General features: G+C 39.5%; 1 protein-coding gene across 3 annotated transcripts in view; it reads right to left on the minus strand.

Annotated features, from left to right (window-relative positions):
- The window catches only part of pde4d (phosphodiesterase 4D, cAMP-specific), a 155,052-nt gene that overhangs the window by 46,178 nt on the left and 88,681 nt on the right, over nucleotides 1-20,193 (minus strand). The window contains exon 1 of one of the 3 annotated variants that reach the window (XM_061729334.1): nucleotides 8,875-9,820. The exons of the other annotated variants lie outside the window; for them this stretch is intronic. Within the exon in view, the coding sequence (XP_061585318.1) occupies nucleotides 8,875-8,963 (89 nt within the window). The 5' untranslated portion in view covers nucleotides 8,964-9,820. Of the gene's footprint in view, nucleotides 1-8,874; nucleotides 9,821-20,193 lie in introns of those variants that run through there. 3 annotated transcript variants of the gene reach the window in all.

Raw genomic sequence — 20,193 nt, forward strand, 5'->3', positions numbered from 1 at the left:
CTGGAAATGTAAAGTTTGAAGGGAAGTCTGATGCACTGCACCAATCAAAATTAAACAAAACAAAGAGGTCAGAACAATTACAATTGTGTAAGCTTTATAATCCTGCATTGTCTTTTACCTAAATAAAAGACTAACTCAAAAGCAATTTACTTTATCTGCACAGGTTTCCTCATAAGCTTTGGACAGAATAAGCCTTTTCAAATCAAGCACACAATAGAAAGTGCACACACGTGTATGTGAGGGGACTCCCTCTTCCAGGATAAGCCGTCCTAATCGTTTTCTATGCCTCATCATACACGCTGTCGTCATTACGGCAATCCTAATCACTACCATCGGCAAAAGCAAGTCCCTGAGATGAACAATGTCATCACCATGCCATCGTCTAATAGGAGGTAATTCCCTTTACGTCTGTGATGCTCTGTGTCTTAAATGTATGATGCAAACCCCAAAGGAAGTGGTTGAACGAGAAAAACAGCCAAGCTAGTACGACTCCTCAGAACAGGTGGGAATTTCTTGAATAAGTCAAAACATGTTACTAACAGGGTGTTACCAGTTAAAGTTGAGGCTTCTAACAAAAACGGCAGCCAAAAAAAAAAAATCGAATTTATACCAACCAACCCCCTTCCATCCACCTTCTGACACAGAGCAAGCAATGAAGCATATACCCTTTGGGATTAGTTTATCTTAATGAAAACCCCAGGGCTAACCCTCTGCTCCGTTTTCCTTGAAACACTAGTCGACACACCTTTTTGTTTCATTACAGCTGTTTGTTTTTCAGCTGTGGCGGGAGAATCTGACAAGCTGCTCTCAGAGAGCTGCTTTGTTCAGGCAGGAAAGGGCCTGGGCATGATAACATTTGTTAGCAAAAATCAGGTTTTCTTTGGGTCACAGTGACGCACACGACTGCACTGTTAAGATATTTCATTACTTATCTTTGTTTTCCAATCAGCAAATGTGAATGTCAGGAAAATTTGATTCCAGTTGGTGTCAACAAATGTATGCAGTGTATTAAAATAACTAAAAATGCACTCTGTGGTTCCTGGGTACGACGGAGTATTAAGGCCAAACTAAGACAAAAAAATATATATAGGAAATTACGAGAATAAAGTCATAATATAATGAGAATAAAGTAGTAAAATTACGAGAATAAAGTCATAATGTTGCGAGAATAAAGTCGTAATAGAATAAAGTCGTAATATTATGAGAATAATGTCGTAATATTTCGAGAATAAAGTCGTAACATTACGAGAATAAAGTCGTAACATTACGAGAATAAAGTCGTAATATTACGAGAATAAAGTCGTAACATTAAGAGAATAAAGTGTTAATTTATGAGAATAAAGTGTTAATTTATGAGACCTCTAACAGGAAGAGCAGTCTTCTCCCTATGTTAAAATGAGGAATATTGAGCATCTTGTGAAGTTATATTTATATATTTAGAATATATTTAATATTACGACTTTATTCTCGTAATGTTACGACTTTATTCTCGTAATGTTACGACTTTATTCTCAAAATATTACGACTTTATTCTGGTAATATTGTGTCTTTATTCTCGTAATTTTACGACTTTATTCTCATATTATTATGACTTTTTTCTCGTAATTTCCATTTTTATTTTTTTAGTTTGGCCCTAATACTCCGTCGTACCTGGGAGTCTCGTGTAACAATAAAATATTGTCTATCCAACTCAAAAAGAGATGATTAGTAAATTCATAGCTTTTAGGAAGTATATATTCAAAAAGCAAAAATGCAATCATTCTGAGAAGCAAACATGGAAGTTGAGTGCCTGGGCTCAAGGGCAATTCATGTTGTTGGTTACTTACTTTAACTAACACAAACATCAGCCATTACTGTCTGCTGCTGCACATGCAGCCCCAGCTCCCTTAGCAACAGTAACATTTCTGCTTTTAATTCATAAGGAGCTCGCAGAAGCACCTCCAGCTATCCCCCTGCCTCCCATATATCTGGCTGCCATGTTGTGCTCATATTGATCTGTCCATCTTCTTACCTCCGTCCCGCAGATATGGGGAAGATTGAATGCCCCATCTAGCAGCTGCCGGGTGGACGGCATAGAAAAAAGGGTAATGGCTGACATGTTTAAAATTGAAATGAAATGGATATCCAAAAAGAACACGATGTCAAAGCTGCCTCAAGGTCTTTGTGAGGAATTGAAATCCCTCCATTCTCCTCGTATGCACTCAAATGAGACAGTTATGTAACTGTGGTGTCACATAGCAGCACCCATCGAAGCCAGTGGCAGTGCTGTAAAGAATGCATTGCATCTCTCTTTCCCACTGATATGTATTTATTAATGATAATCACAGAAAGTGGAGCTGATAGCAGCCAATATATGTAGCTGTGGGGTGTTGTAAAGCATATTCTTGCCACTGAAATAAAAAAAATACCATAACATTTTTCCATTACACATGCCAGCTCCCCCCATAAATAATGAATAAATAATGTTCAACCACAACTAAGATGTTACAATTGTTAAACAAGAAGGAAATCTATTATCAATTTAAAAAGGATACACATAAGCACATACGTTTTGGAGCACAGAGGAGCTAGCAGTGACTAATGACAAGACAGCATCATACAGCCTACACTGCATGACAACCGGCATGTTTAATGCAACACATGAGGGATTTCTGTAAATAAGCATGAACAACCAAAAAAAGGAGACCAACAGTAAATAAGTGGCAGGGCAAAACAATATGAAATCCAAAATCATCAATGTGTGACAGACAAATCAGATGATGAAGTAAACAGAAGGCTGGGAAAGAGAAGAGCATTAAGACTGCCAATACTGGCTGAGTCACTGCTTAGAGACACACGGACCAACAGTGACATAATCAGGGGAAAAAAAGAGGTGTGAATTGCTTAACTTAACTTAACACTTAACAATTCAAAAGAAGGGAAATTAAATGCCTCCAGCAGAGTGAAGGTCAAGGTGGAGTGTATGCTACTTTGTGCTCGGATTAAATAGAAAACTGCAACCATAACAGTGAGAAGGCATCTGCGCTGCTTCAAGTCACGTCTTAATAAATATAACAGTGCACTGCCTCTTGGAAAAGCTGAGGTTCCAACACATTCCTCCTAGTTCTTAACCCCCCAGTGCTTACCAAAACCACGGAAATCTACTTTTTCCACATCATATATTGCACTGAAATACATATTTAGCCATATATTTCACATTTTTATGTACGCTGATTTAACACATAAACAACAGTTTTGGCATGTGCTGCCATAACTGGGAGCACGGACGAGAAACAGATTTCTATTTATAGGTTCCAACAACCCTTTCTAAAACTGCTCAAATATGCTGTACTTCCATTATCACTGCAGATCTCAAGTCACGACGTAATCTGTTATGTTCTATTAGTATAGGGCGTACTGATTTGCACAGAGAAGCGCAGAGGTATTCTGTGCATTGTGAACAAGCCCAGTGTGGATATCAATGGTTTTAATTAATTGTGCCAACTCACAAAGCACTTGGGTGTATGTGAGAAGACGAGGTGGAAGAGAAAACGTCGAGAAGAAAGAAGTGTTATGCCGACCGGCCTTTTCTTGGGGGAGTGCATGGGGAGCACCCTTAATAAGCATCTCTCTGCACTGAAGGCTGGCAAAGATTGATGGTGGACGTGAGCAGGACATCTGTATTTCACACACATACATGCTGCTGCACGGCAGCAGTGCTAGTGGTTCTATGAACAACGGTGACTTATGGCTGTGTCTCCCCAGAACTGACAGCAAATCTCTCCTGCCTCACAAAAGTGCATTTTAAAATCTCTTGCCTCGGTCACAACAAAAGGGACCCGAGGAGGCGGAAAGAGACGGACCCAGCAGCACCAGAATTAATGATGACGTGCAGAGGGAGAGAGCCTCAAAGAAACAAGATAACAATTCCATGTGTCTTGTTATCTTACAGACAAAATGCTTCTGAGGTATTGACCCATGTGGGCCACTGAGCTCAAAGAAGAAAGGAGGAGAACTGGGCTCAGAGAATTACAATTTGATGTCCTTTAACAGCCTTCCTAAAAGACCGAGGAAAACTACACCAGGTTTTCAACATTAAAACCATTTTCTTTTTTTATTCACTGAAACCACACATCCTTCAACATTTAGTAGAGGATGGGGGAGAGAGCGGCAGCGAGAAAGAGGAGCCATGCAGCAAAGCTTTCACAATCTTTGTTCCAAATATAGCATTGTCTAGTCCCTCTCCCTGTTCTCCGAGGCACTGGATTCACTTAATTGGATTACGACACATACTTTTCATCTCCTTTCTGGTTTGTGTTTAATGAAGTTTAGACAATCATGAATCTTGGTTTATTCATTGTAAGGCTGGGGGCAACTCCCGGAACCAAAATCCAGGTTAAAAAGTTTTAACGCAGCTCAGAGTCTCTATACATTAACGTTATGTGAAGAGGCCGAGAATTACAGTGATCAGGTCTCGCTTTGTTATTAATATTTACCATGAACCTGTTGATTTCTGCAGGTGGTATACAGTTGTACATCTCAGGACTGATCCCAATGCACAGCAGACACTGATTGCTTCTCTCTTTAATATTAATGCAACAAAAGTAAAAATAAATGAACATATAACCGTTTCATTTCATCTACAGCTGTGAGTATAGGGCTGTTCGATTTTGCCCAAAAATAAAATCTCGATTTTTTTCTCTCAAAATCCGATTTTCGATTACGATTACGATTATTTTGTGAATTGACAAAAGGCAAAGAAATGATTTCAAATATGCTGTTTTTTTATTGAACATTTGCCCCATTGGGCTTTAAGTGCAAACTTTGCTCTTATTAAACCAAAAATGAATGAATAAAGTGCAAAACTCTGTAAAATAAGTTGAAAAAAGTTTTAAAAAATATAATAAAATATAAAGTTTTATCTCTGAAAAAAAAAATCAGCAAATCAGCACTTGCAAAAATACAGTAAGTTATATTTCCAATTAAATAAAACAAGACATTTTCTAATTAAACTAAACTGGGTCTTTGCATGCTAAATAATAATGCAACCCATGAAGGAGGTAGAGGTGTGTAATGTCAGTCACTACATTTGCAAGTTTTTTGCAAGGAACACGAGCCGGTCTACCGCATCTGGCTTGAGGGATCTGGCTCCTATGGGGCACTTGTCGCAGGTATTGAGAGGTATTTCCATCAATCATTAATATGGTATCAATCATTAATATGTGTGCAGAAAAGGTAAAAAAAAAAAAAAGTGAAAAATCGATTTTACGATTTTTACGTTTTAACATCGTTCTAATTACATAATCGCGATTACGATTTAAAATCGATTAATCGAACAGCCCTATGTGAGTAGAAACCTAAACTCACCTAGTGGAGGTTGTATCAAACATATCAGTAGATCCAATTTGATCCAGGGTAGGTCACCAACACAAATGCCATCCACAGGTCAGCACATATGTATCAAAGCTCTTTAAATCTGATAAAAGCCGGTACTGGTTATAAATAGGTCTAAGTTATAAGTGTAAATGCAGAAATGAGAAGAGGAGGACAGGAACTTGTCGTGGGTGTAAGTCAAACATTTAGAGAGGTGGAAGGCATGTTGCATTGCATAATTTTAACAAAGCTCTCCATAGCAGACTTGCTGATCCTCAGGGCCTGCTGTCCTGCATGTTTCCCTGCTTCACCCCGATACAGATGACTGTCATTAATAGGCTTGTGCAGACCTTGATGACAACCTGATGACCGTTAATTAGATCAGGCATGCTGATGCAATAAAACGTCCAAAACATTTAAAACGTCCCCTTAGGATCAGGGTTGAAGATCACTGCTCTAGAGGATTAGGGAACTATGGCCTAAATGGATTACATCGAACCGTTGCTCTATGTCTTTTCAAAGATCATCCTATATCTGTTTGGGGGGGGATTTGGGATTTGACACTCCATTTGAAAATTTTGAGTCAATGTAGCTTATATTTGCTATGCCAAGTAAATAAGGGGTGTTAAATACCATTCAAACATTTTTAAGGAACATTTTTAGCAACCCATTCAAAACTTACTTTAGTGCTGAGCAGCAATTTCCTCTGTCTCACGCGCGAATGAAAGTTGAATTTCACTGTTACAAAGCAAGCATTTTTAATCACTGGCCTTAGAGGCTTTTCAAAACATTTTTGGAAACATAAAAAAGAAAACTGCAAAATGTTTTGCATATTTCTTTGCAGAAACCACAGTTTCTTCCTGAGGCATGCTATTGCACTGTTACCCCACTCTGTGCCTGCTGTTGGCAAAGAGAAGGAATACTTCTGCAGTCTGTATTACCATACCATAATTATCAGGGCACAGAGTGTGCTCCAAATTTAGGTGCAGTTAATTAAACTTGATGTGGTGACCAAGGTGGTCTCTGTCAGAGAGCCAGGAAGGATTATTCTGCTCTATCCTTCTGTTGCTTTTGATACACGCGTGACGTAAATATAAGGGCTGTTAATCTCATGTAACCTTTGGGACGATCACCACCATGACCAACATCAATGATATTGATGTTCACATAAAACAGCTGTGGTATCAGCACTCATTGTATTTGCAGATATCCAAATTCTGGTATAGGAATCCAGAAAAAAGTAGCTCCTGGTCTCATTTTCTACAAGTTAAAAAATATATATGACCAATGATTAAAAAAAATAAATAAATAATTCACCCTACAGTACATCAATTGTCTTTTATTTGTTTCAATGAGATCATCAAGGTAACCACTGGTTCCTTTTTTAATTTTCTTTAATGCGTCATAAAATTATAAAAGAATAGTGAGGTTTTGTAATTTCCTCAAAAAGCTAAAACCCATTCAAAAATAAATAAATAAAATATGTCCCATGTCTTAACTCCAGCTGTGAAGAGAGTGATGCTTCAGTTTTCGCCCAGTTTTTCAGTGGTTACTCGGTTTTCCATCTCATCTTTATTCCTTGGTGTATTTTATTTCAGGCTCCACTTATCTATTTTGTTCTACTCTTTTTATCTGAAGTATTTATACCCCCTTGTAATAATGAAAGCTGTTTAATAAATAACGATGATTTAGGTTGTTGGGTGTAAAAATAACTTCCAAAGGCAAACACTTTGAGAGTTACTGTAGATAAGACTGATGTATTTCAATGGTACCTGTAATGACCATTTGAACTTCACACTTTGGAAGCTTCAAATTCATTTTTGCTTGTTTGTGTTGGGGTTTTTTTTTAGGTGGGGGGGGGTGGGACTGTAGTACTGCTTTGTCAGGAAAGAGATGAGGAAATAGAGATTTGTAATTCTTACTCTCACACACGCGCGCACACACACACACACACACACACACACACACACACACACACACACACACCAGCTCAGGCACATGGTACATAGATTTACTGTGTTGAGGAAAATCCTGTCTGAGGTTCAAATGAAGTCTGACAGGCTGATCTCCCATTTTCAGAGCCAAATGTTCAGACCTGACAAGTGTGACAGCGCCGAATTGTTGTTGCAAAATTCTAACTAGATCTTTTACATCTATCAAATTCAGAAACTACAACTTCCAGTAGGCTATGAATAATATCTTGACTAGATTTTATATGTTTCTTCACTAAAAAAGTGACCGTGTGGAGACACAAAAGTCTGACAGGCTGTGTGGACACTGGGGTATTTTCTGTGTGTGTGTTCTCCGCGGCATCAGTACAGTTCTTCTGATTCTGCACATTTATTCCTCATTGTTCCATTCCCTATTCCACAGCTCACCACCTCTTCTGGAAAAAAAGAGTGCTGCATGCAACATTCATAGCCAAATATTTCCTCACTTAAGTGATTCGGAATTCAACCCATAAATCTATGAACTGCCCCACACATGCCAGTCCATTTCTGGAGATGCAGATATATCAGCTGAATCAAGGAGCATAATTTGTGCTGCACATGGTACACCGAGTCCAATCTAAAGACAATCTTCTCACTTCCTCATGCCTTTACATGCATCATACATCACTGAAAACACAAAAATAACAGGAAATGATATAATTCCGTGCTCACGTCACAACGTGTGGCATGTTTAAAACAAAGCACAGATGTACCCAGACACTGAGAGTTGCTTTTGACTGTAAAGAAAGCTGGGTAAGACTGTAGTAAAAGGGCTTCATATGTGTTTCTGAAAAGAGTTTCTTGACACTTTTGTTTGATAGCAACACCATCCTTTTGTTTACAGCCGTGACATGTGACCAAATATCCTGACCATTATGAAAAAGTCCGCCCGCACGGGAAGAAACACTGTTGGGAATACAAACATTGTCCGAGTGCTTACAGCCTTTTCTGATGGCGTCGCTGACTTCCTTGTGTCTTTCCAAGTTTATATTATAGCTCAGAGACGGCTATTCTCATTATATACCCAGCCTAAGTACGACTAATAAAAACAAGACAGCAGAAAAAAACCCCGGCAGCACAGCTCGTTTCAATAAATATTTTTCCAGCCCTTTAATAGCAGTCTCAGTATTAAAACACCTCTGTGTGCTTGGCTTGTTATTTCTGACCTGCCCTCAAGTTTATGGATCAACTGAAGCATTTAGTGTGGGAGAAAATGACAGGAAATGTCTGGCCCATTCAACAATAAATTCCCCTGAATACAGCTAAGCTAAGTTTGAGGCGGGAGGGGGGAAACAAAACACTGGTGAAGGGCAGCCATAAGGGACTACTTGCCATAGCATTAAAGCAACAAATATGATCAATTAAAACACATGAGAGTGACAATCTTATTTTAAATAAACCCGGGAGCATACTTTTCTGTCAACACAAAAAAAAAGAAGGAAAGGCAAAGAAAGGTAACCCCCTAAAAAAAAAAAAAAAGCAATCAAAAATAAACACATTCACATGTGTCATTAGTGGTAGCAATACTCACCAGATCCAGGAGTGCCGTCTAAAGGGAAAATGGCTGAGGTGCATCATGGGCCTATCACTGGGAACACCTGGGCATTGACCAGGCTTCATAACCAAGCTGTGTCGGCACTGATCCCCCGTTCCTTTAACCTCTCACCCTTTGAGGCTCCTTATTCCGTTATCTATCTGCATATGCCGCCCCGCAGTATCTGTGTGAACCGTAGTGTTCCATAGTACTGTAAAAGTCCACTGTGGTGGCATGTACATTCAGACCAGTCCTCGGGTAAAATAATATCCAGCTTCACTTGTTTGATCCTAAGGGGATCACTACAAAAAAGCTCCAGCTTATTTCTAACAAGGCAAACGCAAAACAAAAGAACAACATAGCACCATAAAATCCTTTGAGTTCCAGAGGGGGAAATGGAAATTCCAATAAATGTTGGTGACTAAAGAAAGAAATAAGAACTACGAGGAAGTATGAGAAGACTTAAGCTTAGAGTGAAGTCAGTTTCTAAATGAGTGTCAGCAGTGCGAGCACACGGGCGGCCACCCAGCAGGACCGGCTAAGCTCTTCGGCCGCTGCTCTTTTTTCCGTGGGATTCTTCCGGCGAAGGTTTGGAAATTACTGTCCCACATCCACATGGTGAACCAGTTCAGGGACTCATTCCTCTGGTAAACATTCCTTTTCCTGACAAGCAACGACGCCGGTTGGAGAGGCAGAAGTCGTTACACCAGCATGACAGAGCATGTTACACACGCAGTCACTCACACACTCAGAGATTCGTTTTCATCCTCTTGGCTCGGCCCCTTTTGTCTCTCTTATTTTGTGTCGTTCCTCTCAGTTTTGTCCTTTCACAATTCTCCCAGGGACGGAAGTGAAGAAGAATGAAGGTAGAAAAAAATTAAGAAAAACAGTGGAGCGTCTCTTCAGTTTCTCTCCTGCTCTGTGTCTCGCTGCTGATCGTCTTTCTCCCCCTCCCTCCAGTCAGTGGGATGTCCTGACTCTATAAGAGGTGTGCCTGCTGTACCCAGTCAGCTAAACCTATTGATCCTCTTAAGGCTTCATTCAGAGGACCAGGTCTGCACAGGTACAACTTGCATACACAAAAGACTGCAGGTAGAGACTCAAATTGCCCAAATGTAATATTGGCAAAATGTTGACAGAACACTGTCCCCTTAAATCTCCTGACCTGTTTTTCTTTCCTTGAGTGATGTGTCTGTCTTAAAATCCTTCTCCATCATGACAACAAGTGCTGCTGTTCCTCTGGCAGGTTGTGCTTTGTTTTTTGCTAGTCTAACCATAACCCGTCTGTCCCTAGCGTCTGCATGCTGCCGACACTGAACCGTGAAATTTCAAACCGCGCAAAACATGCCTGCCTAATTTTCTCAAGCGTGTGTGTACATGTAAAACATATAGTAGGTGTGCGTATGACTACGAAAGCAAGCAGGGGCCCTATCAAGGCATGTTTGTTTCAAGGAACCTGTTATGCAGGATGTGATTTGCTTAACTGCAGTGTAATGCATTCTTCTGTTTTACACTAGAGAGACTTTTGACCAAATAGACATTCAACGCATAGAGGGAAAAAACAAAACATGCTCTGTGATTTCATATCGACTACTTAAGTGAATAAGACAAAGAAGTAAATCTTCTTATGGTTAAATTTGATGTAATTCAGAGCAAGCCTGAATATGCTGCAGTGAATGTCCACCTGCATAGATACGAGTGACTTCACGTGTGCACATGAGCCTGAGCATTTCAGTGATTGAGCAGGACGTTATGAGTTGAGGTTAGCACACTACTGTTATTTCTGTATATGTTTTGCATTAAAAGCCAAAAGCTCCAGTTGCTGCGGTTAAAAAACAGGATCCAGCGCTGCTGCTTGCACACATCCTGCCCAACGCACACGTCAGCAGCTTCTCAACTCCTGCCAAAAGTCAAACCACCTCACAGCCTCTGTGAGCCTGCACCTTCAGCAGCGGCAGCCACGGTGGAGGAGCTCTGGATCTCGAGGATGTGCCGTATGTGGGTGAAAGAAGACAGAAATGTGACTCTTTTGGGAGATGAGGGTAGTTTCAGAGCGTTCGGGGATAGGGCTGGCAACAAGGGTAGCAACAGGGAGTCAAACTATTCAGTCTATTGCTCTTTAAAAAGTAAACGAGAAAACGGCAAGAAAAATTCTGCAGCACCTGTTATTCATTATGTGCACATTTACCCTCCATCTGTCTCACAGATTATAGCATTTCAGACACCTTGCATACAAACAGAGACTGGGGCCGGAGCTCTAATAATAGAGTACTCTCTTTATGTTGCAGTGTACAGTACATGTGCATGTGTGCAGTGTTGCATAATCTGAGCTGTAAGCATTGTTGGTCCTTGTTCTAATCAACACTGGTGAGCTGTCACGACCCATCCTACGATCTGAAAGAGGCTGGAATAGAAAGGAATAAAATAAACACTTCATATGCTGAAACAAATGAAAAAAAAAATAAACAAGAGAGGTACAAAAGATGGACAAAAAGGGCATGGTAAAAGGTTGAATTGAACACATCCTCAGGAGAGAAAACACTTTTTTAACGACAAGAGCAGACAAAGAGACTTGACAATGCTGCAAAGAAAGAACAGGGTAAGATTTATGAACAATGCACCTGTGACGCAGGAACACAAAATCCTTCAGACTACAACATTCGTCCTGCAGTGCTAACACAATAACATATTGCAGTCATAAAATACTGGGGCAGTATTAACATATCATAATCTATGACCCCTACTTGTAAGCAGTAGAACATTTTCCATCTACAAAATATAACATCATATTTGAATCAGGGACCCTTTTCCATTACATTAGTGGTCTGTCTATGTGACTGGGCAGCAGGGGGAGGGAGGTCGGATTATACGGCGGAACAAGTACATATCGATTTCATGTGCACTGACATTTAGCAGAGTACTTTTCTTCATTTTTCTGCAGATCGATTGTCCTGAGATCACAGGTGTAACAGCCTTTATGGTTAAATCATAAAACTGATCCAGGACAGCCCTGCAGAGGCTTGGCTGCACTGGCTCCTGCTGTTTGCACCACAAAGGATTTGCAACTCTTGAAACTGTAAAAACCTGCCAAGAAATGTGGGCTAAGCTTCATAACAAGAAAATCAATATATGTTGCTAATGTTCTTTGCATTAACACATAATCCTATTACAGATTTGCTGTGCAAATATAAAATATGGAAGGAGTATTAAATCTATCGAAGCAAACTCATTTGGTGATGTAGCCACTCAATCATCAGATTAAAATAAAAATCCACATATTTTACATTTAAATAGGAAAACAAATCTCTCCAGAGACTGAGAGAAAATGGAGCCCCGTGAACATTGTTCCCTTGAGGTAGGCCAACTGTCTATCACTCCGTGTGTCGCTGTGGAAATGCCTCGGGCCTGGTCCTCCTCCTTGCCATTCACAGATGGTTATGCAGTGACATTTCAGCAAAGGTTAACTCATTCCCCCCTTCAAATCAGATATTTGTAATTAGATCCCCACATCTAATGGGGACATGGAGGCACCAAGGGCCATTCTGTAGAATGTGAAGAATGTTTAAGTGGACAAAAAATTACTCACTTGAGGAGTGAAGAGGCTTTTCTAACTCTTTGATTCCAGTGCTGACCGAAAGACAGAGGGGAGGGACTTCATTTATTTCAAATAAGATGCTAAATTACAACTAAACAGCTGCTGCTGTTGTTGCTGCGTGCATTCTGGTTATTTAGAGGGACTTAGTGAATATTGCCCTTACTATTTTTAAAAGAGAAACACATTTTATTGAATTTAAAATGCAAGTATGTATTTAAAATGAGTAAATGAATGCTTAATGATGCCCCCTGAGTTACGAACACTCACTGACCTGTCTCTGTTCAAATCACAACTAAAGATCCACCTGTTCAGAATTGCACTTGACTTAATTGAGTCACTTTTTACTTAAAACATTTTTTTTTACCGGATTCTTTCAAAGTTTTTATGTGTTTTATGTAACTGAAACTCTTATTTGCTTTAAGTCAAGATTGAAAACCTTTTTATTTACTGTTGCATTTCAGTAATCCACCACAACATTTACTTCTTGCATCTCATTTATTTTATTATTTTTAACTTATGTCTGTCTGTTTTTAAACTCTTTTACTTTTTAATACATTTTCAAGATCTTTTTATGTGAAGCACTCTGAATTGTCTTGTACATGAAATGTGCTACAAGAATAAACTTGACTTTCCTCACTGGAGTTTCACCATAATACATTGTTTCTATAGCAATAATTTATACAGTATTATCATAACAAAATAAGACTCGGGATCTAAAATGGTTTACTAGACATAGTTTTATTACTTTCCACCGAAGATGTGGTTTAAGTAAACATAACCCAGACTTGCCAACGTTTCCACATTCTCACATAGACAGTCTGCCTTTATTTACTAATAATTTAAATTGGGATTGTAAGCCACACACAATGGTTTAAAACAACATGGATATCCAGTTAAAACAAGCTTTCTAAATATTAATATCAACTTCACAACTATCAACGAGGCCTTTTTTTCTGAGAGCAGGTAATGATGAGAACATACAGCCCTAGCAGAGGTCCATTAACACAGGCAATCTTCCCTATAACACCATCTGGTGAGGATGTGGTGCTGCAATCAACTGCACTCGCCTTCTTACTTCATTATCCTATTACATAGAGACATTGTAAGTGAATTAAAGCTATATTAATGAAATCAACAGCAATGGATGCAAAAGACTTCTATGGCAGATACACTCTTGGAATTTTAGTCCCAATACATAAAAATACATAAGAAACTGAGTATAATGTGCTCTTTTTTTGGATTTCCAGCTTTTAATTAACAATATGTGATCTACAGCACTGTATGATATATTCTGTACCGATTTCTATGAAGTGAAGGTGAACAGGGTAAAACAGTGCTCCAAAACAAAGTTTGAGCATTTATTTATATCCTTATGTACAATTATGATAAACTGTGTTCTAACAAATGAAATTTTGCCTCTTTTTATTTATTTTTTTATCCAGATCCACTAACTTTCAAATTGTTTTGACTTGATGAAATGCATCGGCACAGGTTTTCAATTATTCTGCGGTGAAGCATATGTGAAAATGTGTTCAGCCTCATCCACTTCATGGTAACAAATGCCCTGATTGGGGTCGAGCAACGACTTGTCTATTAATCCACAAACTGTCACAGACACAAATGCATGGGCATCACAGGCTAAAGATGACAATGATTATCATGTGTACTGTCAATTGCCAGCATTGTGCTTGTGATCTGCTATCATCAGAGCGTAAATACTGCATTGCACACTTCAATGAGAGCTTTGTATCGAAGCCATCAAATTAAGCTCACTCACTCAACCTGAAGGGGTCAGAGCATTTTGGGAGCTGCTGACTCCAGGAGCACTCTTCGTGTTCACCAGTCAGAACATATCCGCCTATTACAAGCAGTCACTGAGTTGTTCAACCCATCACATCTGTTAACTTCAACTGCATTAAATAATGTGTGAAATATGTACACAATATAGCTCTATAAGTTGATAAAGACTTTTAATGAATGTGCCAAATTAAAAACAAGATCACATCACATTTTGTAGACGTTAAAGCCTTTTTACATCACAATACAATACATTGCTACAGTAGTTTCATGTGAACAACTGGCTCTTAACTGCTTGTTGTTGTGTTGCATCATATTGGACATTTTTCTTAGCCATGAGGACGTTACAGATGTGGAGAAGTGACTAGATAAATACTGTTCACAGATGTGTTGAAAAGGACAGATGCTGATACTACCTATCTTGTGACAACAGCCACCTGTTTCACAATTTTTTCTCTGTTAGACACTGCTCTTTCACCAAATTTATCTATAACCACCAGTCTGCAGCTCCATCGCTAGCCATGGGGTCGGCTCTGTTGCTCAACCCCTCCAAAAATAGACTTTTCCTGCATTGCACCACCGTCGTGTCACTGTTGCAGCCCAAGCCTTTGACTGGCTCCCCTGCACTGTCTGGCTAGATTGAGCCTTAATCACGGTACTGGATGAACCGTGCATCTATTCGGTTGTGATTAGTAGTTCCTCTGAGGACTGATATGACCCAATTATGACCCTAAGTTAAATGGTAATTACTGTAGACTCAGGGGGAAATGCAGATCTGCTGTTTTGCTTAATGAATGAAAAAGAATTTGATTGAGATCACACTCAGTGTTTGTTTTTAAGTAATGGGTCTAATTTGTCGTCTGCAGCTGGAAAGAAATCCAAAAGGCTAATTAGGGGTTTCACTTCATTTTGTATATTTTAATATCAAACGTAAAATTGGGGCCCACTGTAAATTTTTAACACAAAGTTACAATATTGAAATGAATATTTCATTTCTTGTTGCAGAAAACGCATGTTTAATGTATCTTGTCTGCTTTAATCTCACCAAAGGCATTTCAAACGGGTTATGATGAACAATTTATGAATTTTCTATTGTTTGCTACCAGAGTGAACTGTCCAGAGTGCACCCCAACTCTCATCCACTGACAGCTGGGATTAGACTTCAACCCCAGTGATGCTAAACAGGATGAAGCACGGACAGAAAATAGATGGATGCGCTGATGATACCATTTAAACTTCCAATCCATTCAAAATGTGGCAATTTATTAGTAAAAGAATGTGCATCCATTAGGAATGGGTGATATTTTACCGTTCACGATAAACCGTCAAAAAAATTCCCCACGGTAAGAATTTGTCATCTCGTGGTAAAAACGATAAATTCCCGTTGATGACGTTTTTGTGTAAAAGCTGAAGGAAGGAAGGAAGGAAGGAAGGAAGGAAGGAAGGAAGGAAGGAAGGAAGGAAGGAAGGAAGGAAGGAAGGAAGGAAGGAAGGAAGGAAGGAAGGAAGGAAGGAAAAAGGGAAAGAGGAAGAAAGAGAGGAAAGAAAAAAAAGGAAGGAGGAAGGATGGAAGAAAGAAAGAAAGAAAGAAAGAAAGAAAGAAAGAAAGAAAGAAAGAAAGAAAGAAAGAAAGAAAGAAAGAAAGAAAGAAAGAAAGAAAGAAAGAAAGAAAGAAAGAAAGAAAGAAAGAAAGAAAGAAAGAAAGAAAGAAAGAAAGAAAAATTCCCATTGGTGTAGTTTAGTAGCATTTAGTATCTTTTAGAGCAGTGTTTTGGGGGCTCCAAAGACTGAATGTGGTAATAGATTTATAGTTACAAAGGTGGAGTTGAATTGGTATTTTTTCTATCGTCATTTTTATCGTTTTCGGGATAAATGCCAGAAATGGTCGCGATCATTTTTTTAGTCCATACCGCCCATCCCTAGCATCCATCTTTAGACACATATGTGTACATACATGGGTACATACTGCACGTATAAATGAATGTATGTATGTATTCATCCATCCATCCATCCATCCATCCATCCATCCATCCATCCATCCATCCATCCATCCATCCATCCATCCATCCATCCATCCATTTTTTGACAAGAGTTTGAGCAATGATCCCGAAAACTCTCAAAAGCTCAGCTAGCCCTCAACCTGCTCCGAGGCCTCTTCCTGGTGTTAGATGTCCAAAGCACCTCCCCTTGGAGTGAAATAGGGCACGCTGACAATACAAGCAGCGGAAAGACTACAACTCTACTACATTCATCAAAGCCTGCGTGATGCCCGGTTTTTCACAGCCTTGACCAAAGTGGAGGGTATTTCTTTTCCAGTTCCCCTATGTCTCACTAATGGACAAGAATTATGAAGAAGAAGCAGCATGTAGAAAGGAGCACTGTGGGGGGATAGTGTGACATTAACCTGTTAAAGTAATTACATGTTCGGAGGAGGCTTCCAGGCTGTAAAAATGATCTGAGAAGTCTGAGAACGGCGTACGCTCTGCAAACTGGAGAAAACCATGAACTCTGTTCACACGCAAAACACCACATGCCCTTTCAGATACTTTTATAATTGGCCAACATTTTTAACTCATATAAAAGAGTAAAACAGAAGTGTAGTGGGATCACTTTGGTAAGTGAAACGTGATAAAATATATGTTACAGTCAAAACCAGCTTTTGCTTTTAAGATGCCTTTTAAACTTGATATATGCCCCTTTTTTTTTTTTTAAAACCAACAAACTTGGCACCACTTTCTGAGCTCTTAATGCAATCTGCGACATGCCTCGGTCAAAATACCACAAGAATGTATTTAATTAAACTGTCTTTACATTTCTGTTCATTCAGCTGGTTTTAGGGGGAAGGAGTTTGCGTCACAACTCTACTCTGCTGTCTCTTCTGTGGGGTGTGCCTCTTTAAAAGTGGGTGTTACAGCACAGTATAACCCACTTCAGAGCTACAGCAGATGCAGCACGATGTGAAGCTGGGTGGAAATAAAGATGGGAAAGACGCCTAATTGAAATTTGAACTGGGACAGTGATGTCACCGGACCCTGCAAATCTAGTGAACGGTTCACTGAATGACATATAACACGATTATAACATGACAAAGGTGTGCTATGTTGGACATTTTGTGACCCAAATACATACATAAACACATGAAATTATAACAATTCAGTAGCAATATGGTTTATACTTCATATTACTACTTTCAGTTTTTCCTTGAATAGAATCTTCTAAAAGCATGCAGGAATTACTTTATGTGGGTGTCTTGCTTTAGTACAGAACATTTTTCTCAAGACAATTGGATTGTGTGTTGCTTCTTTTCAAAGCCAGGAGTATTGTAGATTAAACGCCTGCCAAAATGATGAATCGGCCTGCAAGTCAACTGAAAAATCAACTTCCACAATCAGAAGCAAGGTTAAGATTACTATTCTGCTCTACAAATGTAACCGCTGACCAAATAATTAATTTGCAGTCTTTCTACAGTTTAGTCAGTGTTGAGACAAATATGAAAAAGTCATTCTCGCTAAACTTAAAGGAGACCTATTATGGCATCTAATACCTATCTTAAACAGGCCTTGAATGTCTTAAAAACAAGCTTTTGATTTTTTTTCAGGCTGAGAGGAGACCACTTTATATTATGTTAAAGCGAGAGAAAACGTGTTTTTCATTATAGGTCTCCTTTAAGTCTTTTAACGCAGTCCCTCAAAACACACTAATTTATTTTTAAAGATAAATAAGCTCAGCTGCTAAAATTATTTGGTTTAAAAAAAAAATAAATAAATAAAAAAAAACCTAAGTACAACCAAATTGAGTGGTTTTAGTCATTACTGAGTAATACAGCCAGTTTCTGAGTGGACGCGGACAGGAAAGATCATACAGCAGTGACAAAGGCATCCTTGTCTGTTGTCATGACTCGCATGATGTTTTAAAAAACAAACCCTCAACCACACCTCTGCATCACCACATGAAATCTGTCAGCACTCCAGGAGCCACAACCAGGAAAGTTGTTGCTCCAACAGAAGAGAAGAGAAGAGAAGAGAAGAGAAGAGAAGAGAAGAGAAGAGAAGAATGGAGGAACATTAGGTGCAGACAGCTCCTTTAAATGTTTTATAAGACTCAGCGTTGCAAGTGAAAATGGGACTAGATGGAAAATTGAGTTTTAAGATGTTTTGAGACTCTTAAGAGTCCGTGTGTGGGTGAGTGGCGATCTGTGTGAGGCTTGCTACATTTGTAAGAAATCTTTTCTGAGGCTGCAGCCAGCTAAGAATTGCAGGATGAACTTCCGACATCACGCTAAACTGAAAGTAAGTCTCACACAAAGTTGGATTTGTTGCTACTGTCGAAAGAGTGGGCTGCCCAAGGGAAGAATGGGCACGATGGCTTCCTAGTCCAGAAGAGTCATTAAGAGCTGACTTGTGTGCGTGCCATTTCATTTTGCAAATGTGAACCTGTGGTTAGAAGTATGCTAGTATAACTGGGTGTGTACTGTGCAGCATGCTTGCATGTATACACATGCATATAATGTTCTTTGCACCTGTGTGCTTGATAATGGTTACAGGCTACAAGAGACGGATCAGGAAAGACACCATAACTCTGAAATGTTGTAGAAGGAGATCAAAGAATAGCTTAGTGCTTTATCTGCAAGTATAAAACATCTGAAGGATTATTTTGTTGAAAACTGTCAAACAAATCATTGCTCTAGGCAGGGAAGAAATAAAAATATCTTCCCCTTGAAACAGGGGAAATTACACCCTTAAATATGATATACAGAGCCCTGGCGTTGCAGTCAGTGCAACATCTATTTCAGTTATTGGTTTTTCTACATTTCCAGGAATGTTTTTCAACCTCCTGGGAATATTTCAGATCACTATGCGTTAAGCATGCTACTTATGCATGGTATTCGAGGAATCGGCAGGAAAATGGCAGCATAATGTATTTTCCGAGCGGATATACTTTCTCAGTCAAAACAAGTCTCAAAGCATGACCACATGACCAGTGTCCACAGAACTGTTAGTCTCTTTCCAGAAGAAAAAAATGTTTTCAAAGTTTTAACTTTGTTCTCATGTCCATAACACGTTATGTGTCCTAAGATGAGGAAACCAGCAAACAACAACATGGCTGGGTATATCTGCTTTGACTTAGTAATTAACAAGCTTTTGCTTCCTGTGGGACATAGTATGTGTGTGTGTGCGTGCGTGCGTGCGTGCGTGCGTGCGTGCGTGCGTGCGTGCGTGCGTGCGTGCGTGCGTGCGTGCGTGCGTGCGTGCGTGCGTGCGTGCGTGCGTGCGTGCGTGCGTGCGTGCGTGCGTGCGTGCGTGCGGTTGAGTGCTGCAGCCAGGTGAGCTGCCCGGACTGTGGCTGGTTGGGGATAATCAGCTGGGCTGCTTTACAAAAGGAGGACGACACCACTCTGGCCAGTGGGCCGGCGTAGGTGCTGCAACAAGCTGCAGGACTTTTAAGTGGAGTGTTTGGCTTGGGATGGGAAAACCTTTGTTCTTGGTTGTCTCTGTTCATCCTTATGCTCTTGTTTTCAGGTTTGGGTTTTGGTGTTCCTTTGGACTTTGTTTAAGTTATTCTATCATGAATAAACACATCCTTTGTCTTCACCTGCCAGTTGTCTTTGTATCATTTCCTCATAACCCGGGTCACATTATTGTTACTTCATAACACAAGCTATAAGGAGAAGTTTTCATAAATGGCTGCTCTTGCAAAGACAGTGCGTTCATCTGGCTGCCACATGAACAGAACATTTAAGGTCTGCTACTTTCTGTTTTTTATCTGTACAAGAACAAAATCAGGTTCTGCAAGGCTTATCGTCTTAATCACAGATCTTGAAATACATCATATGTGGGGTTTTTTTTTTAAGAAAAAACACTTTGTAACAACTGCTGTAAAAGGTAATGAACAAATTAAGTTGGATGGAAATGTAGTTTCTGTGA

Source organism: Cololabis saira, chromosome 9, assembly GCF_033807715.1.
Source record: "Cololabis saira isolate AMF1-May2022 chromosome 9, fColSai1.1, whole genome shotgun sequence".
Lineage (NCBI taxonomy): Eukaryota > Metazoa > Chordata > Actinopteri > Beloniformes > Belonidae > Cololabis > Cololabis saira.